This window comes from Amblyraja radiata, chromosome 26, assembly GCF_010909765.2.
Source record: "Amblyraja radiata isolate CabotCenter1 chromosome 26, sAmbRad1.1.pri, whole genome shotgun sequence".
Classification (NCBI taxonomy): Eukaryota; Metazoa; Chordata; class Chondrichthyes; order Rajiformes; family Rajidae; genus Amblyraja; species Amblyraja radiata.
Genome location: NC_045981.1, coordinates 8,634,124 through 8,660,845, shown reverse-complemented (window position 1 = coordinate 8,660,845; position 26,722 = coordinate 8,634,124). Strand labels below are relative to the sequence as shown.

At 39.8% G+C, this 26,722-nt stretch overlaps 1 protein-coding gene across 7 annotated transcripts in view; it reads left to right on the top strand.

Annotated features, from left to right (window-relative positions):
* Positions 1-26,722, top strand: part of helz (helicase with zinc finger) — a 187,371-nt gene that overhangs the window by 30,305 nt on the left and 130,344 nt on the right. For all 7 annotated transcript variants that reach the window (XM_033044145.1, XM_033044148.1, XM_033044149.1 and 4 more), the window contains 10 exons: positions 2,757-2,978; positions 6,241-6,277; positions 8,129-8,253; positions 11,380-11,436; positions 15,316-15,364; positions 16,690-16,765; positions 17,903-18,101; positions 18,647-18,754; positions 19,943-20,243; positions 24,835-25,102. In XM_033044145.1, coding sequence (XP_032900036.1) covers positions 2,775-2,978; positions 6,241-6,277; positions 8,129-8,253; positions 11,380-11,436; positions 15,316-15,364; positions 16,690-16,765; positions 17,903-18,101; positions 18,647-18,754; positions 19,943-20,243; positions 24,835-25,102 — 1,424 coding nt within the window. In that variant the 5' untranslated portion in view covers positions 2,757-2,774. The remainder of the gene's footprint in view (positions 1-2,756; positions 2,979-6,240; positions 6,278-8,128; positions 8,254-11,379; positions 11,437-15,315; positions 15,365-16,689; positions 16,766-17,902; positions 18,102-18,646; positions 18,755-19,942; positions 20,244-24,834; positions 25,103-26,722) is intronic.

The window sequence follows — 26,722 nt, the reverse complement described above, 5'->3', positions numbered from 1 at the left end:
ATTCTGTCTTTACTTTGTGTACTAGTCATGTCTCTACTATTTATTTCATTCCCCTTACATGTTTTTCCTCTACATGCTCAATTTTTGTAAGGTGTCCTTGAGACTCTTGAAAGGCGCCCATAAATAAAATTTATTATTATTATTATTAAATATTGGAAGGAAAAACGTTCAGTAAAGTTAGTCCCTGGTGAGATTTACAGTCCGAACGGCCTCTGGGAAGAAACTCCTTCTCAACCTCTCCGTTCTCACAGCATGGCAACGGAGGCGTTTGCCTGACCGTAGCAGCTGGAACAGTCCGTTGCATGGGTGGAAGGGGTCTCCCATGATTTTATTGGCTCTGGAGTTGCACCTCCTGATGTATAGTTCCTGCAGGGGGGCGAGTGAAGTTCCCATAGTGCGTTCGGCCGAACGCACTACTCTCTGCAGAGCCTTCTTGTCCTGGGCAGAGCAATTCCCAAACCAGATGGTAATATTACCGGACAAGATGCTTTCCACAGCCTAGTTGTAGTTCTAGTTGCATTTGCCTGATGAATAGATCAGGAATAAAAGGTTGCTAAAAGAGGAGCTTTAATTGCTGCCTTAAATTGGGAAATGACGGTGGAATAGGGAACCCATGAATATTTATTATTCACCATACTTGCTGAGCTAATTGTAAAATATCTTGGAGAAAAGTTGAATTTGAATTCTAAATATTGGCTTAATTTTTAAAGCAAACATAGAGAGTTTTTTGAGAAGGGAATAAAGGGTATTGCAGGTAAATGTGAATGCAGAGTTGAGATGTTTTACAGACAGGTTTAACAATGAGTTTACATGATGACATATTAGGACAGATGGTCCAAGTTGGTCCAAGAGGATAGTTTTAAGAACTGTTATAAAGTGGAAAGAAAGATGACGAGCCTTGCCTGTGCAGGCACAGCTGTGACAGGGATGAACAAATAAAATTGTGATACATGTGACCATAAAAAAAATTGATCCATGTGATGCATAAGAAAAGAAAGATTTGCTCTGATAAATTACCTTTTACTATCTCAAGATATCTCTGAGGTATTTTTGAAGAAGTCACCCGATTACTCACCAGAAATTTGCATTTGGTCAGCTCCAACAGACAGAAATTAAAATCCAAGGTACACAAAATTGCTGGAGGAACTCAGCGGGTGCAGCAGCATCTATGGAGCGAAGGAAATAGGCGACGTTTCGGGCCGAAACCCTTCTTCAGACTGTTCTCCTCCTTTTGAACGCAATTAAAATCCATACATTTTTCACCAGTAGGGGGAGAACAGTTTATCAGATAACAACATTTGGATTGTTAAATTCTGTTTCTATCTTGGTTTCATGGCATGATTCAGAGGCTATGCATCTCTGTATAATTAAACAAACTACAATTTGCTCTCTGTTGATTCATATGAAAGTTAATCACATAAAACAGGAACAGTTGTTAAGGTGGTGTGTATTTGTGCATTGGAATTACAATGCCAAAATGAGGGTGGAAGCAGGGTTGGCTACCCTCATAATTTTACAGCGTAACCAGGGCTCTCACTTAACTTTTTTTCCCTGTTGCCAGCCGGGCAACCGTGGCAGCTTTTTAGGTTGCCAAATGACTGTTTAGGTGGTCATTTAAGACGGTTTGCATGACGCGTGCGCTAATGTGCTCGAACGAAGTGCGTAGTTACCAGTCGGAATAATGCTCAATGAAGCAAACTAAACATATTCACCAATCAGGACATGATATAGACCACAATGACATGCAGCAAAATTATAATACAGTATCTCAACTCTTTTTACACATTGCAATTAATGCAATATCTATTAGTTCTTTCCACTTCCAAACTAAAATGTGGTTGTATTATTCAGCGTATGATCAACCTGTGTCGATAAATCCTGGACCATGGTAACATATATGCTTAACCATGCACACTACAGATTGATGCAAGCATGTTTTCTGTGAAGGACCGAAAATTACCATGACATGGCCATAGCATGGGTCGTCATTGCTATTGGTTCAGAAACACTCTTGCTTCCCACATAATTTATCCATAATAAAATATACAGGTTGCGAGGAAATTTCTAAAGGCATTTTATGATAATAGCTGTTAAAACCGACCATTCCCATCTGACAGGTTAAACATTACACTAACTGACAAGAGATGGCCAAAGGACATAACTGCAGCAAATGTTATTTTGGTAATATGTTTAAAGGTGTCAAAACGCCACATTACCGGACATTCAGATTAGATGTACGTGTTGTGAACAGCAACCCAGTTTGTACACACCAGATTTAAAAAAAAAATATTGATAAACGCTGTTTCCATCATTCCCACTTCAGAATTAACGTTAAAATTTCAACTGAAATATCTCCTGACCAAATTTGTGATGTATATGACCGACTGTAGAAGTAAAACCTGGATAAATCCAACGTATAGTTGTGAATGTTGCTCATGGAGGAAGGATGAATTATTTTAGTTAAAAGGTGAAGGTACTATTCTTGATCCACAACACACAGTGTTCGAGCCAGCACTGGTTCCAATGTCAAAAACTATTGCTGGAAAATTGATGTCGCTCTTTTAAAAAAAAAAAGAAATCTGGTTTGCTGAAGACTGGTAAGTTCCCAAGTACATGTGATGGGAAAGTGAAATGTGAATCTTGACCAGATGAACAAATACCAGTAGGGTGCTTTTGCTTTTGGCTACCTTAAAAAAATTAGGTGCTAACAAATTGAACACATTGTACAATTAACAATCTTTACCTTTTTTTTACAGCATTTTGCTTGCTGAGTCATGGCATACAGGAGACCAGAAAAGTCATGTGAACAAGCATTTGAATGTCTGAGATTGCAAGAATATGAGCTGGCTACAAAGTATTGCACAGAAGCGCTCATCACCCTTAGCCACCCTTCCATCACTAGCACATCATGCCAGCCAGAAATAGACCGTATTCAAATTGAAAGTCTTCTCTACAGGATAGCCTGCTTGTTGCAACTCGTGAGTAATGTGCTTTGTTCTAACTGCATACACAATAGGATAAAAGAGCAATTTTTACTCTACAACTAAAGCTGGGCAAGGGATAGCATGCTTAAAATACATTTTCTGCTTTCCCCAAGTGCCTTTGTTTATAAACTTGAAACAAATCGTGTTGGAATTTCTCTTGGTTGACAGCTTTGTTCAGAATTAGACTCGAATGTGATCAGCTTACAAACCACCACATGGCTTGGGGCTGTGTCCGTCAGTTTTCCAAGAGCAGCAGTGCTTGCAGAAACACAAGTTAATTAAAGGTAGTTATTTGCTCTGATCAAAAAGCTAGAAACTAAGGTCTTTGAAGCACACTAATATGCAGGTCCATATTATTGAAGAAAGGTGAGTTATATCTGCTGAAGAATCTCCATCTTAACAGTTGGCAACACTGCACTTTGAGAGAATGGACTATATCAGAAACTGTTTTAAGCAATGCTGTTAGTGCAACATATGCAAAGCTATTAATTCAGGAAGCCATCATTGCTCAAAAACTCAACGGGACAAGCCTCACCAGTAATGTGGCAACAAGAGGCTGTCAGATGCATATCCTGCTGTGAACGACTTGCTTCCTGACTACCAACTTTTTTCCACCATCTACTAGCCACAAGTCAGGAATGTAATGGAATATTCTTCACTTGCCTGAATGAGTGCAGCTCCAATAATTCTCTCCTCAGGAAGACACACGCACACGCACCCCCCCCCCCCCCCCCCCCACACCATCACCCCCCCACCCCCCCCCCCCCCCACCTATTGATTGTCACACCAAACCAACCTGTCTCAGCATTAATTTCCCCCTTCTCTGATTGCAATCTGATCTATTCACAAAAGACACTGCAGTTACGAGCCGGGACTACTTTGACAATAGTATTCAAGCCTGCAGACTGTGTCACCAAGAGGACATGGGCAGCAGGGGCATGGGCGTACAATAACCTGCAGATTCCCCCTCAAAGTTGCACACAAGGTTGACTTAGAAATTTATGATATAATCCTGGAACTCCTTACTCAATAACAGAAGGGATCTATGTTGCTCTCGGCAAGGATAGGATGGCCAATAATCATTGGCTTTGCCAGTGATACTCCTTTTGGAAAAATGAAGTTGAATATTTCCAATTAAATCTATCACACCTGCTTTCCTAATCAATATTTTTGCATTCTAACACATCACAGATGATACAAGGAGAGAGTATGTAACTCTCGTTACTGTCTTAAAACTATTTTTATTTCTTGGTGCTATCCATAGTTTACATGGCCTGAGGCCTATTCTTGGTATTCTCTCTTATGATTAAGTGAGTTTGCTATTAATGACATAAGATCCTACACTGACTTCTGTCATCCACTCCCACTTCTCAGTTCAGATTATTTTCTGGATTCTTGCAGCCATGAGTCAGATGATTGTCATATCCTCCAAACTGACACATTGCGTGTACTACGCAATTTGTTCCTTGTACTATGTGCACTTGCATAACAAGTGCTTATTTGCTTCAAATCCTCCTTGTGCTTTTCCTGTATATCGATTGCTCCTTCCCTCCTTCCTGAATTAATAACTTTGCATATGTTAGTATGCATATGTTCAACTAACTGCAGTGCTTAAAACAGTTTCTGATGATAGGTACACAAAAATGCTGGAGAAACTCAGCGGGTGCAGCAGCATCTATGGAGCGAAGGAAACAGGCGACGTTTCGGCCCGAAACGTCGCCTATTTCCTTCGCTCCATAGATGCTGCTGCACCCGCTGAGTTTCTCCAGCATTTTTGTGTACCTTCGATCTTCCAGCATCTGCAGTTCCTTCTTGAACAGTTTCTGATGATAGTCCATTCTCTTTCCTTTTGTTTGAATTAGAACCGAGCTGTACAAATTTGGATCACTTTTCCATGCCAAAATTACCACTGGGCCTGTTCAGCACTTTGTGTGCAGGTCTGTGTTATGCTCCCGAGCCTAGAAAAGCCTACGTTGTCCCTGTCCTTGCAGAAGACAGTCAAGTCATTGGGAATTTGTGGATGCAACGCCTCTGTAGGTGTTGTGCACCCACAACTTGGATTGGATTTAGTTATGGTCTATTTGTATTTGTTGGAAGGCACAGTTAAATGTGATTTAAGCTTCATGGGTCTGACAGTGAAGATTTCGCAGATGGCAGTAAACTTGCTATATTTGTTAAGCGTGGTTTCTGGAGTCCCCTATTTATATTAGCAAAAACTATAAATTAGAAAAAATAATTAAAGCAGTTTCCTAAACATTGCGCATGTGGAATATTAAATGTTTTTAATCTCAGTCAAGCAAGAATTTACCAGTGTTGGAAAGAACTGCAGATGTTGATTTAAATTGAAGGTAGACACAAAATGCTGGAGTAACTCAGCGGGACAGGCAGCATCTCTGGAGAGAAGGAATGGGCGACGTTTTGGGTCGAGACCCTTCTTCAGTCTTGACCCAAAATGTCAGCCATTCCTTCTCTCCAGAGATGCTACATGTCCCACTAGTTACTCCAGTATTTTGTGTCTATCCAAGTGTATAGGAAGCAAGTATCATTAAGGCAGCCCATTATAACACGTGATATTTTCGTTATTTTTTGAGTAAAAATATTTTATGTTTAATTGCATTGAGACCAAATAATCAAACTGATTAGTGTCTCCATTTATTTTAGAACTGTATTTAGTAGTAAACTCATTGCTTTGCCACAGTTGCAAACAAAGTTGCTGGATATTTTGTCTGGAGTTCAATAAAATGGGACATACAGTGCCCTCCATAATGCTTGTGACAAAGACCCATCATTTATTTATTTGCCTCTGCACTCTGCAATTTGAGATTCATAATAGAAAAAAATCAAATATGGTTAAAGTGCACATTGTCAGATTATAATAGCCATTTTTATACATTTTGGTTTTACCATGTAGAAATTACAGCAGTGTTTATATAGTCCCCCCCCCCCCCCCCCCCCCCCCATTTAAAAAAATAAATAAATTAGATAATAGATTGCCTTAGACTAAGGCTAATAGAGAATGATGGAGACATGGGAGATTGTAAAAGCTGGAAACTGGAGCAAAAATCAAACGAGTGCAAGAACTCAGCATGTCGAGCGGCATCGGTGCCTGTGGAGGAAAGAATTGTCGATGCTTTAGCTATAGATCTTGCATTAGGTTACTTGCAGGAGCTCAGGTTTAACGAGTAATGATTGATATTGGTTATGCGGAATATTAAGTAGTAATGTCAAAGATAACTATACTTGTTCTCTGTTGCAGAAAAACTATGACCAGGCTGATGAAGACTGTAAAATTGGTATGTTCTGCAATTATTCCTTTTACATAAATAACGATGTAGAATTATATTTTTGGTGGGGCTGTGGGATATTTTATGCAACATAGAACTTTGAACGTTGTTGAACATTAGATGTCAGTGAACACCGATGGATATCCATTTTGTGCATAATATTTTGCCAAACTTAAATTTTTTAAAGTACCAACTAATTCCCCACAACTAGATGTGCATTTGTCTAGAATTTCAACTTGTTAAATGGTTAATGTTGAGTGATATTTGTGTGACACTTTGTGACTGCTGTTAAAATTAGGTTGTTTTTGTGGTGGGAAGGGATTGTTTATATTTTCCCGAATTTCAACGCCACGATTGTCCGGCTCAATAGCTCTCTGCTGCCTTGTTCATTGGCCATTCTTCAAGCATGTGGATTGCAACTAACTTTCCATCTAATTCAATATGGCCAAATTGTAATTCTATTTGCCTTTTTTTTGTCATACCTCTTCTCCTCTTTCTTACTCCCTGCTATCCTATTCTATTCTCTTTCATAGCACCCCACATCAAATCTTCTTTTGGCCTCCACCCTATCCCCTATTCCCCTTTTTCCACCCTTGTGTCCCCTCTCACTTGCTGCTGGTTACCACCTCAACCCCACACTCGCCACGTCTCTAATGTTTACCCTTTGACTCCTATCACCTCCACCCCCCTCCTGCCTCTGGCCTCTTCAGTCTTAAATTTTTAGGATGGGCAGCAATCTATTCTCTCGCTGCAGCAAATTAGAGATTAGATTTTTTCAGTGATCTGATAGAACCTTTTAGAACTCTGGTTTCTGCTGGTGCTCAGCAATCTAATTATAAGCATGTAAAGTCTTTCTAATAATATGCACTCTTTCATTTTCCTCCTGTGCCATGCACAATGTAATTTTGTTGTGTTATCTAACATGTAGTTTTAATGCTTTCATAGAAATTTAGAAACCATAAGGAGCAAATGTCACCAGTAGAGTGCTAGTTATCACAGTAACCTTCAACCTCATTACTTTATAATATCTCTTCATTCTCATAATTGCTAGTGATTTTAATGTTATGGTTAGTATTGAGCCTGGAGCTTTAGTAGCTCTAAGGTGAAGGTGAAGCCCATTTATTTCTATTGCCATGAACTTCATTTTATTAACTAAACCACCCTGATTATTTCCTCCCCCACCCCCCCCCCTCCTCCATGTTTTCTTCATGATCTTAGATATTTTCAATTCATCATTCTGAAAAATCTTATTACTTTGAAGCAAATAAACCCACAATAGGAATACTTGTTGCCCGTTTAGTATCACTAGACTGAAGCCATTCAGTCAATGTTGATGTGTGCCTCACCTGATTTACCCATCTTTGGATCTATATTTCATGATAATTTTAAAGCAATTTATTATAAATGTCGAAATAAACCAAAATTCTCATTGCTCTTTCCCTCTGACATCTCTTGACTGATTACCTTTTTGTACGATTTTTATGGTCAGAACAGTGCATGTTGCTGCAGAGGGGATGGCTGTCTCATGCAGAAAGCAGCATTGCAAGATATGTTGCTGTTCTGCTTCACTTACAAACCCTCGTACCTGATTGCCTTTTTCCCCACTTCATCCAAGTCGTGCTGATGATTCCTCAGCTTTTTGTTCCAATAGCCCTGTATACCTTTGCTGATAAACAAACTATGAAGGGCATTAGGAAAGTGTTTTTTGGGGGAAAATAAATATTTAGGTCAAATATTTATTTTCCCCCAAAAAACACTTTCCTAATAAAAATAATTGGGTTCTCAGTTCATAATTTCTGTTGATAGAACTTTGGGAATAAAGTCTGAAGTAAAGAAAGGTTTGTATTTCTGTGTCTACAGTGTTGGCAGAGGGACTGGCCAAAGGAGACGGCACACTGCAAGCAGTGTTTCGCCTCATGTACGTGGAGGGCAAGTTACAAGCAGTGTCCAACATTTTATCAAAATCATTGATGGGGGAATCTTTGGTACGTCGTGTATTATGATTTTTATTTCCCTCCCTTCATAATGTAGAACAAATTAATTTTATTAATATTGTTAATATTGTGCCATAGTGGTTTGTAAAAATGAAGAGGTACTCAATTTTAATATTTTTTGTTTTCTTAAGCTACATTGCAATGTGATTTCTGTGAAAGGGTACGACTCTTTGGGCGACTACTCACGACCATACAGGCGTCACCTCGCGACATGTCGACACGTGACACCTGTATAGTCGTGAGTAGTCGCCCAAAGAGTCGTACCTTTTTTCTGGTCGCCGCTGGATTTTCAACATTTTGAAAATTTTTGCTGACCTGCTGCAGCTATGACGGGTGCCGGCAAGTCGCCGAGAAAAATCGCGTAAGTTGGACAGGCCCTTTAGTGGCTAGCTCAAACCCATGAAGTTTGTGTAAGAGGTTTGGGGTGATTTAAATTGTCATGTTCACCTTGTAGTCTATTAATGCACATTTTCTGAATAGTTTCAAAGACTTTCCAACTTGGTCCAGGTGTGTAGAGAAGATACATTGTGTACAACGCTGATGCTAGGTTCAGAACAAAAACTGCACTGATTCTAGGCAAATAGGGTGTGCACGATTGAGTGGTGAGGATTTTGTGGAATGCAAGTGCTCCTTAACATACTTGAGTGTTGTCCACTCATCCAGTAACAGTCTACGGTAGTTCAGGAGACTACAAATTTGCAGCCCCTGTGTGTCAGTCTCAAATATATTTTGCCATTTTATGAGAAGGAAAACACCTGCTTGTGGCACACAAACTACCGACTTTCTCCCTTTGACCACACAAGTTTAGTCAATTATGATTACAATTATTGCAGTGTTAGGTAATTAACATATTCACCTGATACAAGTGAAATATAAGGTGTAGGAAGGATCTGCAGATGCTGGTTTACACCAAAGTTCTCTTCAGCTACTTCCTGGAGGCTTATGTGCCTGTTGCCCTGTCAATAGCTTCCAGGGAAGAGATTGTAAGCCTGCTATTTGTGTAATGTAACCAACTACTAGAAACCTCCTGTACATAAATTATCCCGGCCGCTGTTTCCCTCTCAATACAAATAAGTTCCAAGACCCATGATGAAACGGATTGAAATTAATGAACCAATGCAGTTTTCAGGAAAGATTCCTGGAAAGATTTTAGAAAAAGACACATTAATATGAACTGCTGAAATCTGAATTGTGAGAATCCATTCCATTATTGTCACCCATACTTGTCACTGTTACTGATTAATGGGTTATGAAAGTACTCTATATCTGGAATTAACACTGCAGAGGAATTTGTTGGGAATTATGTGTAGAATTCAAACAATGAGATTTGATTAAACTGTGGAAATGTATATAATATGTGGTAGGCAAAATAGTAATTTTCACATGTTTCAGCATGTATCATCAAATAAACAGAATAATCATAGTTAGGTTACCAGTTTTGACAGTGTGAACGGCTAAGTTCACACTTGCAAGAGTAAATGTTCCAAATTTAATATTAATACATCACTTTTATCATTTTTTCGATTTAGTCTGACCATTCTTATGACATATATTTTCAGTACCGAAGCGGGCTGATAAGTCCAAGTTGTGTGTGCTGATGATTGTGATCATCTGTAACTTTCTGCCGCTCCTCACCTCATTCTCTCACCATAGTCTTCTATTGCAATCTCCCGTGTTAGTCTATTTTGTAGGAATTCATTGCTTATTCTCACTGCCATTTGTGTATAGACATTTCTTTGAATGCTGCATTGGACATACTAATGACAGTGAAGTATCTATAATCACACTGATATGATTTGCAGTATTCACTGAGAATGAGTTAGCAGTTTATACTGACAAGAACCAGAGGATACAACAGAAAGAGATTGCATACCCTGTAATCAATGCCAGGGTTTATGTTCTACTCAAGCCTCTCCTGTCCCATTTCATTCCACTATTGACATAATGTGCCACTTTTATATTAAAACAATCAAAAAGACATTCCAGCAGCCACAGCATCCTATCACCTTCAAAAACGTTAATTACATTTTGTTAGTCTTGCTATTTGCAGCCTGAGCTTGGCAGCCTCTTAGATTTCCATTCAATGGTTCATGTTGCTTGTGGTAGAGTTTCTGCTGATAAATTGGAATGACTACAGGTAGCGTTACATACATTTACAGCAAAAACATGTTTGAAGAGCTCTGTGACAGTTACTCCCTCTTGTTCCATCAGGTATTAGCAGCCCTGCCAATAACAATTAGCACATTGTCAATAAGTGCTCAAATATCTAAATGTTGTTACTCAACAGAAACTTACACATGGTGTCACCAACACCTTCACAATAGAGGGATATCGATCATGTACAGGCAGAAGTGATTAGTTGAATCATGTTTGGTGCACACATTGTCAGCCAAGTCATCTATTCATATTCTGCACTCTTTTATGTTGGAATGAGTCCACCACATTTCAACTGGAGACTTGCTGCTCAGCTTTGGGGTGTAAGTGTACAGAGATGTCTATTGTTATATGTTCAAATTAACTTTGTGATTATCTGCTGTACTTCATGAGTTCAACCACCTGCAGTGTTGTGACAAATGTTAACAACACAAAATGTCCACATGCCTAAAGTGTCAAGGAAATGATGAGCTTCAAATGTCCCCACGTAGTGTACTGTTTAAACAAAATATGGACCTGATCACACACAATGAATAAAAGATGAAACATGAAGAAACAAATGTTATTTTTGATGGATCCACAAGTACCTCGATGTATAATTCATAACCTTTTATGGAACACTTCAAAAAAAATGCCCAACGCTTCAAATTGGAACAAAATGCACATGAATATCAGTTTGTCAAATACAGGAGCATAACTATTTTACAGCATTTTGTTCTAAGAAACTTTGCATTGTACATTGTCTTGTATTCCCTTGATTCTTAATTGAGCCCGGCATTAGGTCAGTCAGGATATATGGCAGAGCTTGTGACAGTGGAAGATATTACATTGTAGAGGTGACTGCATAGCGCTGCTGACGACACAGCCACTGAGTGGTCAAAGCTTGGATATGTCCTTGGGGAAAATTAACATCTTTGAATATTCGATACTCAATTGTTACATTCTCTTCAATATTTTCTCTAGAATGGCTTGATAACGAAAGATGTAACTAGGCTCAAAGTACTACTTGCGGAAATGGAGGTGAGTAATCTGTTGAGAGTTAATGAAGAGTTGATTCATAACAATATTTGATCTCATTCTGTCATACCATTCATACATGGTGTCTGGATACTACAAATATAAAAATGATGCATCAGTAAGTTTGGGCCTAATTCATACTAATCATTATGGGTTTTGTTTGGCAATGATCTCCATTGCATATCACAGAGTCATTGAAGATGTGTTACTCATCTCTGAGGAAGCTGCACATTCAGCAACAGTTTTTGGAATATATTTTTACAGGCATTTTTTTTTTTTACAGATTAGTCATTCCTTAACTCCTCCCACATCAATCAATTAGGCATTCCGAAAGGCACTCTTGCACACTTTAACACGTGTAATTAATCTTGGCATCTCATTGGCATCACTTTTTACCAATCATTATTATAGGTTTGATACAAACCAAAATGATACATGCACTGTAAATCCCAATATAGAAACAGGAAATGGAGACAAGATGCTGAATTAGCAAACAAATTGCTGGAGGAACTTGACGAGTCAGGTAGCATTTGTGGAGGGAATGGGGAAACAACTTTTCTGGTTGGGACCTGTCAATCTGAAGAAGAGTCCCCACTTGAAACGTCGTCCGTCCATGACCTGCTGAGTTCTTTTGCAATTTCTTGTCTCTGGAAACGGGAAATATTGGCTCGTGATGTTCACAACAACTTCCAGAGCAATCCCATTGTCCCATTTATTCCCTATAATCCATTATCTCTCTCAGCCATTAGCAGCAACCCACCTGCTCCTCCCCACCCCACCAAATTCTTCTTCCACTCACCTACACAAGGACACACTACTGTAGTCAGTTCCCAACCAGCCCTCTTGTTGTTGGCATGTCACAGGAACTGGGGGGAACCCACACAGTTGCAACAAGAACATCCAACTCCTTGCAGATAGCACCAGGGGACAGAATGGAATCTGGGTTAATGGAGCTGTGTGACTTGTAGTGCCATTGTGCTGCCCAACATGAATATAGGCCCGCCTGGGTAAGGGTGGTAGTCTTCCTTCAAATCGGTGAATGAGGTTTTTTTTAAGTAACTCCATTAATCTCAGCCTTATTGTGATTCAGACTACCTTGCCTATTTGGTTATTTCGATAAATGTAAATTCCTCCAGCTCCTGTTAGAGCCATGTAACATGGAAACTGGCCCTTTGGCCCAAATTGTCCATGCTGACCAAAATGTAATGCTGACCTATAACCATTTGCCTGCATTTGGCCCATACACCTTTAAACCTTTCATATTCATATACTTGTCCAAATGTCTCTTGAACATTGTAATAATACCTGCCTCTATCACTTCCTTAGGCAGCTCTTTCAGCACCCTTGTGCAAAAAGGTTGTCCTTCGAGTCTCCTTTAAATCTTTCCCCTCTCACCTTCAAGCTGTACCTTCTTGTTTTATACTCTCCTACCCTTGGAAAAAAGACTGACCATTCAGCGTGTATATGCCTCTAAGGTCTGTAGAGGTTTATATACCTCTAAGGTCACTCCTTAACCTTCTTTGCTCCATGGGAAACAACCAGCCTATCCATAACTTCCCAATGTGCTTGTCCCAAATTATAATCTGGATAAAGACCTTACTTTTGGATTTATTAGTGATCTTTATTCTAGTTCTGATTTACCCAAATATGTAATATTCTCTGCATGATCAATAGACAGTAGGTGCAGGAGTAAGCCATTCGGCTATGGAGCCGAATTCAGTGTGATCATGGCTGATCATCCACAATCAGTACCCAGTTCCTGCCTTCTCTCCATATCCCTTAACTCCGCTATCCCGAAGAGCTCTATCTAACTCTCTTGAAAGCATCCAGAGAACCAGTCTCCACCGACCCATTCGGAATTGTAAAAACCTTTATCTCTTTCTTCCTTGCTGAAAAGAGCTCCAGCCTATTTGAAAATCTTAGCAATATAACCTCTCATTTTTAGTACAATCCCAGTAAATCTTTTTTTGGACTTCCAATTCTTTTAGATCATTTTCATGGTATCAACATCAGAATTGTTCTCCGTGCTGTAAATGAGGCCGGACCAAGGTTTATTGTAATTGCTGTTTGTCAATACTGCACTCTGAAAATGAGTCTCAGCAGCTGCTTTGATTTTATTGCCTTATTAACATACACATTGTTTTTGTGATGTATAATCCTGGTGCCTCTGGTCCGCTACTCCATTTGTTCCAAAGAGCATTACAGGTGCACAACCTTTTATCCGAAAGCCTTGGGACCAGACACTTCTCGGATTTCGGAATTTTTCGGATTTCCGAATGGAAGATTTTTAGCGTAGATTAGGTAGGTAGCGCGGGCGGCTTGAAAAGTCTGGAGCGGCTGCCTCCTCCCCAGGAGACCGGGGAATCATTGTAAATCATTGCTTAAATGTTAGTCAGTTAGTTTGAGGGATTTTATGTGGTGGGGGGGTGATGGGGGAAACTTTAATTCTTAGTCCCCTACCTGGTCGGAGAGGCGGGGAGCGGGCAATGCCTTACCGGGTCGCCGTGCAGTAAGCTCCGGAGCGCTGTGGCCGCCGACTCCCAACATCGCGGAGCTGGGGCTACGGGCGTCCGGCCGCGGGCGGCGCCGGTTGGAGCTCCAACCCCGGCAACTCTACACCTGGCTGCGCGGCGCTCAAAATCCAGCGCCGCCTGCGGCCGGACGCCCGCAGCCCCCGCGCCGCGATGTTGGGAGTCAGCGGCGTCGCAGCGCTGGGATACCAGCGGGGAGCGGGCAATGCCTTACCGGGTCGCCGTGCGGTAAGCTCCGGAGCGTTGTGTCCGCCGACTCACAACATCGCGGAGCTGGGGCTGGGGGGCGTCCGGCCGCGGGCCGCGCTGGATTTGGAGCGCCGCGCAGCCAGGGGTAGAGTTGCCGGGGTCGGAGCTACAACCGGCGCCGCCCGCGTCCGGACGCCCGCAGCTCCAGCTCCGCGATGTTGGGAGTCGGCGGCCACAGCGCTCCGGAGCTTACTGCACGGCGACCCGGTAAGGCATTGCCCGCTCCCCGCCTCTCCGACCAGGTAGGGGACTAAGAATTAAAGTTTCCCCCTTCACCCCCCCCCCCTTCACATAAAAGCCCTCCAAACTAACTGACTAACATTTAAGCAATGGTTTACAGATGTTTAAGTGTCTCCCCGGTCTTCGGGGAGGAGGCGACCGCTACAGTAGTACAGACCTGGGTTGACCGTGGGTCGTTTCGGGTCAAGTTTGGCGCCAAACGCGAGCTTTGGTGTGCAGACGACATCCTGGAAAAAATGTCCGGTTTTCGGAGCTTTTCGGTTTCCGGAACTCCGGATAAAAGGTTGTGCACCTGTATCTTATTTCTAGCAAAGTGTACTGTTTTTGTTTAATGGTATTGTGTTCGTTTGCCAGTTGCAATGCCTGTTCTACAAATTTCTTCATGTATTTCTTCATGTATTTTTTCCTTGATTTGGATAGAATTTGAGCATTGGTTATTATTTTGGGGCGGCATAGTAGCGCAGCTGGTAGAGCTGCTGCCTCATAGCGCCCGTGACGGGTTTGTTGGTTAATTGGCCTAGGTAAAATTGTCCCTAAGATGTAGTGAGTGGATGAAAAAGTGGGATAACTGAGTGGGAGTTGTATGAATGGGTGCTGGATGGTCAACATGGACTCAGTGGGCCAAAGGGCCTGTTTCCATGGTGTATTGGATGGGTCTGCCATAGTTGAGCTTTGGTGTAATTTTATAACTTCTTTAAGAGTAAGTATGGAGAAACATATGGAGTAAGTATAACACATGTTGTGACTAGTTTTTAGTACTCACCAACATCTGAAACATTGCTGTACCACCCTTTGAAAATGATAATGAGAGCAAGAATGGGATTGTTTCTTATCTCATCTGTTTCTTCCATTTATGTTGCAGGTCACCAGCAATAAACTAATGTCAGCATACTTAGAAGATACAGAGGAAGGTAATTGACAAAATATATGTTCCATGAATTAAATGTTTCTTCCTCGCCAGCTTAAGTTGGGCACTTGACAAAGAACACCAAAGCTTGTTGTTGAGTAAGTGCCCTCCAGTTGGTGCAAAATGCTTCACAAGCAGTGAATTGCGGTGGGTGAGGGTATTGTAATCTTATTCAACCACGTGCTTATTTATATAATGATCAGACATTGGTATTTGACTTGAAATTGAAAACATGAAGGGGAATGTGAATGAAAGGTCTTCCAACTCTCTCCAGCCCTCCAGACCGGATGTTGCCAGGTTCCATCCAGATTTCACTTGTAATTGGGATATGATAGCAGGGATCTTGCTACGAAATACTATCCCGATTGCTCAGTGAAGAATTGTCTCAATGGCATGTCACTAGCTTAACTTTCACTGCCTGAGTTTGCCCCATGTCCCTCTAAACTCTCCCTCTTTTGTATTTTTTTGATTTAATGGTGAAAATCGACTCGAATGTCTGTAAAAACAGAACTAATTCATTACCTAGGAGTTGCCTGGAAGGGCCAGTGGGATTCAACGGCGTAGATTTAAAAGTTAGGCTGGGCAATTATCAGTATGGTTATGGAAAGAAAGTGTAGAAAATATATATTTTTTTGTCGTTTTGTGGTGCTAATGTTACGTGTGGGAGGGGAATTGTAAGTTATAGTTGTGAATAACTTAAATTTAAATTAAGTTTGTTTTATTTTAACATTGGGATGTCTGGATAAAGATTTTTCTTATTAAACTTTTGTCTCTGGTTATTTATTGTTTCATGCAGCAAACTACTTTGGAAAGTGGCTGTTGCTGAGCAATTTTGTCTCTGGCTTGTTGAGATCAAGCCTTCGAGCTTGAATGTAGACACAAGGAACTTCAGATGCTGTATTCTTGCATAGAGCACAAAGTACTGGAGTAACTCATTAGGTCAGGCAGCATCTCTGGGGTACATGGATAGGCAGCGTTTGGGGCCAGAAGCCACCTTCAAACCCTTCCTCAATTAAATTCTGGACTGCAGGATAAGACGGTTGGATGTCTCATGTTTTTAATACCAATTCAAATAGTAATGTCTTAAGTATTCTATAAATGATGACCAGGCGTATGATTCAAAAATAGTTACACTATTCTCACCCATTGCAATTCACTGATTGTGAAGTATTTTGAGCTTGAATGATCTTTGGTCATTTGATTCTTAGCCTGATATTAACCAGACCATTAAATGTACTGGAATGTGATGGTATTTTAAAAACAGAACAAATTAGTCAAATGGATTACTTATCAGAAGAATAATCTCAATGCTTTAAATGATTGCTGTAGATTCTGAAGATGGTTGGCAATTCCGACCTCCACCTCGGGGTGTCACCTGTAGTGAAGAATACACACTTTGCAAAAGGTAAATTGTTCAGATGATTGTTACATTAGAATTACTACTTGCTTTATTTGTGAGCTAATTCCTTAAATGGCCATTCTGCTGTTCAAGAACTGTGTGATGTGCCTAACTGCTAACAACCACATTTAACTGGTGCATGCACTAATTCCTTTATCTCTAAAGGGCAGTTCCCAGGTATGTTTCCTTTTCCTTGTAACAGCATGGGCCACGGGATTTTCCATGAATTGGGTTCATTGGGATGACATGAGAGACTAAATGTTACTTTTGAATGTTAAATGGTCCAAGCGCTGGCATTAATTTATTATTGGTATCTTGTGGTAAGAGTTGATGCTGTAAAGCTGCAAGCAAAATGCAGCATGCGGGTAGTTAATGTCAAAAGTGAGCTTGGAAATGGGCAGTGCAGTGAGACGTCATGCTGCATAATAATGTGTCGGTCAATGAGATGGATAGAGTTCTGGCTGGAGACAGAGCTAATGTTTGGAAAGATAAAATGGTTATTTGTCTATTTTAATCAGTGTGGCTTCAGCCTTTTGGTCAGTGAAAGCTGTAGAATTTGTGAGGAAGGTAAAATAAATATGTTGACACAAGGATTTGGAGATGCTGGAAGATTTAATAGTAATCTGAGTGGCAACATTTTCACAATGTGTGGTGAGTTTATGGAACAAGCTGCCAGGGGAGGTAGTTGAGGTAGGTACTATAACAACATTTAAAATTAATTTGGAAAGGTATATGGATAGGAAAGGTTTAGAGGGATATGGGCCAAACGCAGCTTGGTGGGACTAGTGTAGATGGGGCATTTTGGTTGGCATGGGCAAGATGGGCTGAAGGGCCTATTTCGCAGCTCTATGACTATAAGTGCTGGAATAGCTCAGCAGGTTGCGCAGCCTCTCCAAACTTTATTATTTTTTAAATACAGATTGCATTTAAAGAATAGATTTTTTGTTAGAATAAATTTATACCTTTAAAAAAAGTTCACCTTTTCTTGATAAGTGTAGCACAATTTGCGACAGATGTGCCAAATTCCTGGTGGATGTAAATCTGGGAAAATTTGCAAGTGATGTAAACCAAAAAGATCATAGAATGGGAGATGTTTTGCTGCCGAATACGGAAACCGACTCGTATTTTTTTTTCTTGCTTCAGGTTTGTAGAACAGAAGATATGTAGATATGGTGCACAATGTACATCTGCACACTCGCAGGAGGAGTTGACTGAATGGCAAAAACGCTACTCTTCACGGCTTATGCGTTTAAAACAACAAAAAGAAAATAAACAATCTGTCGGGAATTATATGGAAACTTTAATTGAAAAATGGATGAACTCCTTATCTCCAGAAAAAGTGGTACGTAGATCTGTTTGGTCAATTTCAAAAAAGAAAGGAAATAAATCCTTCCTATCACATCCTCTGGTGTTCAAAAATAACTTTTGTTGCAATTTCTGTACATTTTATAAAGTGTAAAAACTCTAGGTGGAAGTCTGCAGCCATTTTGTGCTCAGGCAAATGTGCCAAACAACAGAGATGAAAGATCAATTAATCTGCTTTGGTGGTTTTGGTTCAACGATAAACTGGACAGGCTTGGTTCTTGTATTTTCCACAATTTCACGACGCCTGATGCATGCTGTGTTTAAGTGAGGCCCTGAGGGGTGAATGATCTTCATCCCATTCAACTTAACCAAGGGTTCAGGAAAAAATGGCAACATTTGTAAGAATATAAGCATTACAAAAGATGACTTGTGAACAGATAACTGACCACTGCACTTGGGGAAAGTTGAAGCACAGAAAATGAAACCCAGGGGTTGGATTGACAGATATTTGTGGATGATTTTTGATTCGCATTTCTTGGAAGCACATCTGTACTAAAGTGAGTTTGTATTCTACTTCTAAAGCTCAGTGAATCGGTGGATGGAATAGCCGTGGATCATAGCCCAGGATTATCAATAACTGTGACAACCAAGAAATCCAGTCAACTGTGGACCTTCATACTTCATTGTCAAGTAAGTGTCTTGTAATATTTTCTACTCCTTGCAGGCTTATGGTGACTCATTAAAGATTTTAATTTATCACACAGGCAAATGTTACTTTGATATCACAGGTCGTTTATTTCACTAGGTCGTTCTCAACAGGAGATTCTAATGGGGCTTTAGAGCAACTGCAGTATTAATATTTTTTCATATTTCATATCCTCTTTCATATTCAGGAATGTTAAAGAGGGTTAGTAGTTAACACCCCACCCATCCCTGGCTCCAACTCATCTATCCACTGCCATAACTTTGTAATTAATGCATGCTATGGAAGTTATTCATTTACTTGAAGTATTGTTAGCAAAGACATGCATGGCACAAAATATATAATTCAAAATGTAATTTGGTAAGACGAAGTTAACCATTGAACTTTCCACCACTGGATATTAATTCTACTTTTGTCCTTAGGTTCAGCATTCTGACATGATCAATAGCTCGTGATTTCCTCGTCTACTTTTCCATTTCCACCAATCGCTCTCGACACCCTATGCCCACGGCAACTCTGGTCGTATCCTATCAGGGACATTCCTTTCATCCTATCTATCCCCTTCCACCGTCTTTCTGCAACTTAAATGTAACATGTTTTCTCTTTCCTGATAAAGGATTTTTGACCACAAACATTTACTCTGTTTCTCATTCCACAGATGCTACATGAACGGTGGTGTGTTTCCAACACTTTCTGTTTTTATTTCAGATTTCTATCATCAGCAATTTTGTACTTTTCATTGGATATTATCTAAATCCTGATTGCAAGGCGGCATTTCAGACTGTACTTAATTATCTGTAAATATTACAGAACAACCCCATTCCTGCTGTGACTGGTGTGACGGAAAGTTCAGTGAAGCAACTAAGATTGACTGGACTGGGAATATTTCTTGGAGAAATTCCAGCAGTAATTTCTCAAATTTTAGTGTCCTAGAATTTGTCAGAATTTGATGTGTTCAGTCAAATTGTGGGTGATGATATACGACTCTTCAGTGTTGTTGAAGCAGGACATAGCTTACTTTTACAAACATAAAAACACCTTGTAGAAAGTGTAAATATAGGTTGAATAAAATGTCACAAAGGACATGAAAAAGGGAAATGTAAAAAAATGCAATTGAAAATATTTTTTTTTGGAGTTAATACTGCATAAATGAATGCCACTTTCCTTTTCCTCAGCCTCCACGTTTGCTGTATCGGATAGCCTTGCTCTATGATGCTCATCGCCCTCATTTTTCCATTGTGACTGTTTCTGTTGGTGACCTCAACACCCAAGTGGTACAAGACGTACCAGAGAACTGTCAAGAGTGGCAAGGAGGAGTAAAGATGGCTCAGAATGGAATGGACCATTGTATATATAGAGTTAGTGTACAATTCAGCACAGAAATCTTTGGAACTTTTCGCCAAACTGTAGTTTTTGACTTTGGGTCTGAGCCTGTCCTAATGCAACGGATCATGGTGGACGCGGCATCCATAGAAGGTACGAATTTGATCATTTCTCCGTGTGTGGAAAATGTTAGTTTTTAATTTAGAATTGTAATGACTTGTTGAGTAAGGGGTCAAAGCCTCTGGATTTTCTTGGTAACCTCCTGAATTGAAGATTAAGATGAAATGTTGGCAGTTAATTTACGCAAATGAACAGAAGGAAAAACGTGATAAGAAAAATCCATTTATGCTCCAATTGTAAAATCGCATTGCAAATTTAGCATCTGTTACTATAGTTAGTCATCTTTTGAGTAAAGAGACTTCTCTTGACATCTGTTTCAAATTTACCTAATGCACTTAATTTTCATTTTGTTTTTTGATCTTAGTACATTGGAGGAAACTGGCTTTACATTATGACTGTAGGAGCCATTTATGTTAAGTTAAATGATAGTAAAAACTAATCTTCCAGTCATTATTTCTTGATATGAATCACTTCTTTGTTTGTACTACTTCAATAAAGGTCCAATTAATCAAGAAATAACGACTGGAAGATTTGGTTTTACTATCAGCGAGCGCATAAGCTATATCTCTTCTACATCTCCGAGTAGTAATGGCAATCAAAAGTTGGACATTGGACAGTTAAGAAATTGCCATTACAATAACTATGACACCTCTTTCAACTGCCCTCTTTCTAGATGTTTGGATTACATTTCTATAATGTTTCTCTGGTCTTTTTCCCCAGTATATTTGAGGAGTTAACTTTGTGTACTTCTGTTTTGTGGAAACCAAATGTTAGTGTCCATGTGACCTGCTTCTTTGTGTACAATGGAATGAAGTTTCCAGTCCACAAACAAATGGAAATCATCTTTACAACTTGTTTATTTTTTGTCTACGGGTGTATTAAGATGTAGCAGCTGTATCACCGTGGTCCCAGATCTGCGCCGAGCTGACACGTTTTGCGTTGGGAAATAGACAAGTTGAAATAAAGATCAGATGATTATATTTCAAATGGGGGATTTTTACTTGTTTTCCTCCCATCAAATGCCTTTAATTTGCCCGTTACAATGCATTGTCAAGGATAGCCTCTCTGTACAGAGGTGATAGAAATTGTATATAATTCAGGCTTGTCTGTGTGAGTTACCACTATAGATTTATAAAATGAAAGAAATCTCTGAGGTATTTTGGCCCAGGTTTCTACGCGTGTTCTTGTAATCTACTTTGTTTTCCCATTTCCTTGGTCTTGTTATATCCCAACAGTATTTCCTCCTTTTTCTCCATCCTTTATATCCTTTTCAACAGCTTGCATCTTTCCCTTTCTAATGATTTTGATTGCAAAAATCTGCAGGGTGAGGTGTCCCTGGGTTTATTATAATGATAACCATATTTTTTTTTTTTATAGGTAGACAAAAATGCTGGAGAAACTCAGCGGCTGAGGCGGCTTCTATGGAGCGAAGGAAATAGGCAACGTTTTGGGTCGAAACCCTTCATCAGACCCAACCCGAAACGTTGCCTATTTCCTTCGCTCCATAGATGCTGCCTCACCCGTTGAGTTTCTCCAGCATTTTTGTCTACCTTTGAGTTTCCAGCATCTGCAGTTACTTCTTAAACAAATATTTTTTTATCACTCCTTTTGCTTGTATTAATAGCAAATTTATGCTTCTCCTGTCTGGAGCCTATGAAAATACCTTTCCATTATTGTCCTTCAAAATGCTGATTAACTCTTTACTTTCCCACAGTGAAGATAGAACATGCTCTCTTAAAATATATCTACTCATCCCAGATGCCATCTTTGTTAATCTAGTGCCATGATTATCATACCTTCTGTGCAGTGAGTCCCCCAAATCATGCGCACTCCTCCAACTCTGACCTGGTAGCAGTTTGAATACCAATGTGCACCTTCTGTGCTGTCTGTTTTTGTGTTAGCATCTACCAGTGAAGCCTTGAACCCATTTTGGAGGAATTTCATCAGCAGTAGTATGTTAAAATACTCTGTTAGCATTTGATATCTCCTGTTTCTGCTCCATTGCCAATTTTACAATAATAATTAATTCTTACATAAGTCTTTTCAATTGCCAAAATGTGCTGCATATTTGTATTGTGTTGAGAAACTTTGTTGTTTTCAAATACTTGCTGCCCATGTCTAAACTATCTAGATTTATTGATGAGCAAACATCTCTGAAGTATGATATCGGCGGCCTTATCAGGCTGAGAAATGTCCATTTACTTTTTGTATTTTATTCTATTCTTATCAGTGTATCATCCTGGGTACAGGAGTTTGTATCTTTATAGCACAGCTAGAATAGAATATGTCCCAATGGAATCAGTACTGGGATGAGATGCCCAGGGGGAATGTTTGTTGATGCTGCAGAGGTTTATTCTGTTCAATATCTGTCGGAGCTGGGTCACAAGCCTAATAGAAATGAAGATACTGAAGGCAGTAGAGACCAAAGCTGGAAAAGGTTACAGGAATATTTTTATATACCCAAGGATTAAGTTGACAGAATACAAAGGAAAATCAACTTAGAAATGCAAAATGCTAAATAATTCCTAGTTTAAATGGAAATATAGCCATGTACTTTGAAATGGTAGAAACAAGGAACTACAGGTGCTGGTTTGTAAAAGAAGAGACAAAGTGTGGCATAACTCAGCGAGTCAGGCAGCATCTCCCCAAAACATGTTGAGTTATTCCAGCATCTTGTGTCTTCTACTTGGAAATTGTGTGTGTTTTGGCAGTTTGATTGTGAATGCATTTGTTAGTGCAGTGATGCTAAATTGCAATAAGAAAAACCTTGAAATTTATAGTGCGTGTTTTGTAAACATTGCAAAATGTCTTGCAGCTAATTAAGTAATTTGATAGTTTTATTGTTGCTGTAATGTAGCAAGTGTAGGATCCAACAACTAATTTGCATGCAGTATAATCCCACAAAATACCAATGAGATGAAGGCTGGAATTGTTTTTTAGTGACAATAATTGAAGAATAAATATCAATCAAAATACCACTCACCTATTCTTTAAAACTGTGTTCACGGCCATAATTTTACACATTTGCCTGGGAGAGCAGGAGCCTCAGGTGTCACCTTTGACAGCACAGCATTTTCTCATTGCTATCCTGCCGTGTTAATCTAGAATTTATTTGCTATGCCTCTCTGGAGTAAAGAGAACTGATGTTGAAATGTATTTAGTGGCCAATTTTAGCCAAAATAGTTTTGTATCTCTATAACATATGGAGTCCTGGTCACCACCAGCAAATAAGATGGTAAGGCTACACCGAGAAAAATCAGAGCACATGAAAAGATAAAAATATTAAATGATGAAGAGTGAATAATATTATGGGGGGAATAGATAGGGTAAATGCAAAGAGCCTTTACCCAGGGTAGGGGAATCGAGAACCAGAGGACATAGGTCTAAGGTGAAATGAGAGAGATTTATAAGAACCTAAGGTACATGGAACGAGCTGCCAGAGGAGGTATGTGTGGAAAGGATCTGCAGATGCTGGTTTACACTGAAGATAGATGCAAAATACTGGAGTAACTCAGCAGGACGGGCATCATCTCTGGGTCTGAAACGCTACCCATTCCTTCTATCCAAAGATGCTGCCTGTCCCGCTGAGTTACTCGAGCATTTTGTGTCTAGGTAGTTGATGCAGATACTATAACAACATTTAAAATTCATTTCGACAGGTGCATGGATAGGAAAGGTTGAGATGGAAATAGGCCAAACCCGGGTGGGTGGCACTAGGGTAGATGGGGCATCATGGCCGGCATGGGCAAGTTGGGCAGAAGGGCCAGTTTCCATGATGTATGACTATGACACTCTAAGAATTATTCTGTGAAGTGAATGTGCTGCTTTTGATAGAGAATAGCATTTTTAAGATTCTGAAGGGATTAGAAAATCCTGTTTCATTGTATCCTGAACAATAGAAGTTGGAGAGCTGGCCACTGATTGAGCGGAGCAATTTATTTATCCGATCTGAGGCATCGTTATTTCTTAGAGTGGTTGGTTTGATAAAAGAGGCTCCTTAGTGGGAAGTCGGAACAAATTGTGTTAATTAATTCAAATGCATTTTAATGTACAAAATAATTGTTTTTGATAGAGTGCAAGTAAATTTTGACATGATGAGTGGGGACTATGTACGCAAATTGCTAAATTCATTCCAGCAACAGGTTTTATCTTGCACATATCGAGGTCCGTTGTACACCCTTTGAAAGAAATCAATGCTGATGATTACTCAACAGTTTCAATATCATCCTATCGAGTGACCACTAAGTTAAAGGTGAACTCGATGGAGCCCTTGTTTTCAATTTCACAATTTCTTTGTTCCTGTAGGGAAAAATGTGTAGAAGCTTTGTAGAAGGGACTGGTGTGCATTCATCTTGTACTATAAACCTGAATGAATGTAATGCCGTGTCAGTGACTTTATTACTTGGCCACTACCTAGCTGTTGGAAAAATGATAGACGGCTGGCTCCCTGACAACTGGAACGGCCTGTGGGCATCTAGTCGCTCCTGTTAACGCCTTTTGTAGATCTGGTTAATGTGCTTCAAATGTCTGCAGGCTATGAAAAGAAAATAAGTTTAAAACAAACATGGAAACAATTTCAGTAAAAAGTAAATGTTTTCATTGTAATTGCATATTTAATTTACAGATCTGGAACATCTGATGCAGGCAAGGCAGCAACTTCTCACTACGGCCAAGCGATGGGATTCCACTTGTAAAACGATTGTAGAATTTGAGCCAAATGAAACTACTGACTTGGAGAAGAGTCTCCTGACCCGGTACCTGATTCCCTTGTCTGCAGATCAGCTCTTCACTCAATCCGTGCTTGATAAATCATTGACCAAATCTAATTATCAGTCCCGATTACACGACCTACTTTACATCGAAGAAATAGCACAATATAAAGAAGTCAGCAAGTAAGTACACAATTGAAAGGCATCTAAGTGTTACAAGTATTAATTCCTTCTATAACTTGGGCCTCAGTATATTTGTTGGTAATTTTTGCTGATGATCCTCTGTGGTAGTGACAAAGGTGAAACATTTTTAGACCATAATGTGGATCTGCATTTTCCTTTTGAAATAATATTTACAAAGGTACATTAATGTTTCTAAACTTCACTAGTTTGACCAATGCAGAGCTTTTTTTTTTTGCTGTATTTCCACATGTTACTGTGGTAAATAACCCTTGATCAGTGATAACTACAAGAATTACTATTTTCAAATTGCATATATGGGCTTTAATTTGCTATCTCTTTCTCACAACTTTGGTGTTTTACAGCTGAAATGAAGTTGTGCTAAATTCTGCAGCATCTATTTGTGTACTCAGCAAGGCAAATTTTTAACTTTGGACATTGTTTTCCACCCACTGTTCAACATTTACAGGTGGCATGAAATATTGAACTGCCCTGACCAGGAAAACCTCAAGCTTAGTCACAGTCCTTTGACGCAGCTGATTTTAGTCGGCGTCGAAGTAAAGATGTTGCAATTGGCTTAAGTATATTCTAGCTTGGGGCAGGGGAGGGAGTTGATGGGAGGGAGTGGGGCGGTGAAGGAAAGGAAGAGGATTGGCTTCCATTCCCATTTCTCGTTGAGTACCATGCAGGGTTTGCTGAGCTGTGTAAATGGCTACTTATATACCCATATAGAGTTATATACCCATATAGACATATAGAGGTCAGGGATTCACTTCTCAAGTACTCAGTGTTCAATCTTAGTTTGAAATTTTCCGAATGAAGGCTTCGTATTTGTGTGGTCAGATTTGAATATTGGTCTTTATGTTGATTGGCTGAAGTTTAAATGGCACAAGATGTAAACAAGAGAATTCATCTGAAATATCAGGAAGAGGAAAAAAAAGAAAATGTGAGGTGCAAGAGGATTGATAGGAAGTTTGCAAGCTGTCAAAATATGAGCTTTGAACTGTATCTTGCCACAGATTACACCATAAAAATCACTTTTTATACATGGGAGCAATGTCATAAGGAATAGGAGTAGAATTAGGCCATTCGGCCCAATTGTCTACTCCGCCATTCAATCATGGCTGATCTATCTCTCTCTCTCTCTCTCTCTCCTAACCCCATTCTCCTGCCTTCTCACCATAACCTCTGGCACCTGCACTAATCAAGAATCTATCTATCTATCTCTGCCTTAAAAATATTCACTGACTTGGCCTCCACAGCCTTCTGTGGTAAAGAATTTGGCAGATTCATCACCCTCTGACTAAAGAACTGTATTCTCATCTCCTTCCTAAAAGAAAGTTCTTTAATTCTGAGGCTATGACCTCTTGTCTGAGACTCTCCCAGTAGTGGAAACATCCTCTTCCCATCCACTCTATCCATGCCTTTCACTATTCTGTACGTTTCAATGAGGTCCCCCCTCATTCTTCCAAACTCCAGCGAGTACTTCTTCACAATGCTTCCACTAGCTCAGACATTTGGTCGGTCACAGTTTACAGCCTGAATTTTGAATATGAATTTTCAGTTATTATTATCTAGTCTATTATTACTCCTTACCTCTCCTTTGACCCTAAATTAATTGTC